Genomic DNA, 2,120 nt, shown 5'->3' with positions numbered 1-2,120 from the left:
AAAAAAAAAAAAAAAAAAAAAAAAAAAAAAAAAAAAAAAAAAAAATAAATAAATAAATAAATAAATAAAAAGGAGACAATTAATAAAAAGGAGACAGTTAAAAGGAGACAGGGAGAAGGAGACAAATAAGAGGGGACAGTTAAGAGGAGACAGGGAAAAGGAGACAGTTAATAAAAAGGAGACACTTAATAAAAAGGAGACTGTTAAAAGGGGACAGGGAAAAGGAGACAGTTAATAAAAAGGAGACAGTTAATAAAAAGGAGACAGTCAATAAAAAGGAGACAGTTAAAAAAAAGGAGACAGTTAATAAAAAGGAGACAGTTAATAAAAAGGAGACAAAAAATAACAGATGCCATTAACCCCTCCCCCCTCAAAAGAATATAGAAGCAACAAAACCCTAAACCCTACGGTAAACCCTAAACCCTAAACCCTAAACCCTAAACCCTAAACCCTAATTCTTACGCGTCTTGGTAGAGCAAAGAAGACCGCATGCGGTTGTAACTTCCATCGATGACGTAACAATTGTAAACGAGACTACAAAAGGAGACAAAAAGAGACAAAAGGAGACAATAAAGGAGACAAAAGGAGACACTAAAGGAGACAATAAAGGAGACAATAAAGGAGACAATAAAGGAGACAATAAAGGAGACAATAAAGGATACAATAAAGGAGAGATAAAGGAGTTAGGGTTTAGGGTTTACCATAACGAGCTTAACATCCCTCATTCTATCGAATTGTAGGACGAATGCCTACAACTAATTAGGGTTTAGGGTTTAGGGTTTAGGGTTTAGGGTTTACCATAACAAGCTTAACATCCCTCATTCTATCGAATTGTAGGAAGAATGCTGTCTCCTTCCATCCTTTTAATTGCATGCGTTTTATTGCTGCAGGAAATATTTTTAATTGACGGAGTAAACCCTTAAATTCTCCTTCTGTTACATCAGGTTGCCATCCGTACGTAAATACCTATACATAAACCCTAAACCCTAAACCCTAAACCCTAATTCTGCGAAAAAAGCAACCCGTAAGACGCGGTAAAAGAGGAGATATCGTTATATTACTACTAGGGTTTAGGGTTTATTAGGGTTTAGGGTTTAGTAGGATGACAACCTATGCCCTCTGTACACAAGACAACCCTAAACCCTAAACCCTAAACCCTAAACCCTAATTCGTACCTGGAACTTGCGGAGAACTGTTAGATAATCTAAATCTTCATGAGACACAAAGAGCGCGGCTCGACCTACACACAAACCGCAAACCCTAAACCCTAGAAACCCTAAACCCTAGTAACCCTAAACCCTAAACCCTAAACCCTTAAACGTACATTCCTTTATCACAGTAACATCAGTGTTTTGTGTAGGGTTAGGGTTTTAGACTTTGCTGTCTATAGCTAGGGTTTAGGGTTTGGGGATCGTGCAATTAGGGTTTAGGGTTTAGGGTTTAGGGTTTACTGGCATATAAGAAGGAGCAACCAAATAGATCAGGATAAGCAGGATGATTAGGGACAGGGAATTCCTGCAGTTGCTGCAGCAGCAGCAGCGCGTCCTTTTCGCTGCGGCAGCAGCAGAAGCAAAGTTGCTGCTGCTCTCCTCTACGTCCATAAGAAAATACTATGTCTTCTGTCTCCTATTAGCAGCAAACATACAACACGTGCAATAGATAGCTAGCTAGCTAGCTAGCTAGCTATCTACCTAGCTAGCTAGCTAGCTATCTACCTACCTACCTAGCTAGCTAGCTAGCTAGCTAGCTATCTAGCTAGCTAGCTAGCTAGCTAGATGGAGGGAGAGAGGTATATAGCTAGCTAGCTAGCCAGATAGTGTCTCCTTTAGGGTTAGGAGACACTGAATAAGGGGACAATAAATAAGGAGAGAGGGAGGAGGAGAAAAATATAAATAAAAAAGAGAAAAATATAAATAAATGTGTCTCCTTTTTATGCATAATTGTCTCCTTACTAGGGAAACACCAAAAGAAAGACGTAAAAGTTGTTGGATATCTCTTCCTCGCCAATCAGGAGGGACAGGTTGGATTGTTATTACCCTAAGGAAATAAATATATAAATAAATATATAAATAAATAAATAAATAAATGGATAAATAAATATATATATATATATATATATT

The 2,120-nt window shown here is 37.7% G+C and overlaps 1 protein-coding gene across 1 annotated transcript; it reads right to left on the bottom strand.

Annotated features, from left to right (window-relative positions):
* Positions 1-404: 404 nt before the first annotated feature.
* Positions 405-2,037, bottom strand: EMWEY_00028460 (hypothetical protein, conserved; the record flags this gene model as incomplete). Its single annotated transcript, XM_013478229.1, has 5 exons — positions 405-416; positions 799-966; positions 1,176-1,240; positions 1,452-1,626; positions 1,953-2,037. Coding segments are annotated over 5 exons (505 nt in total), but the record flags the coding sequence as incomplete, so codon positions are not given.
* Positions 2,038-2,120: the final 83 nt, after the last annotated feature.

This window comes from Eimeria maxima, genomic scaffold, assembly GCF_000499605.1.
Source record: "Eimeria maxima Weybridge genomic scaffold, Emw_scaff327, whole genome shotgun sequence".
In the NCBI taxonomy this organism is placed as follows: Eukaryota; Apicomplexa; class Conoidasida; order Eucoccidiorida; family Eimeriidae; genus Eimeria; species Eimeria maxima.
Note: the sequence above shows the minus strand (reverse complement) of the source record. Positions and strands in the feature narration are given on the sequence as shown.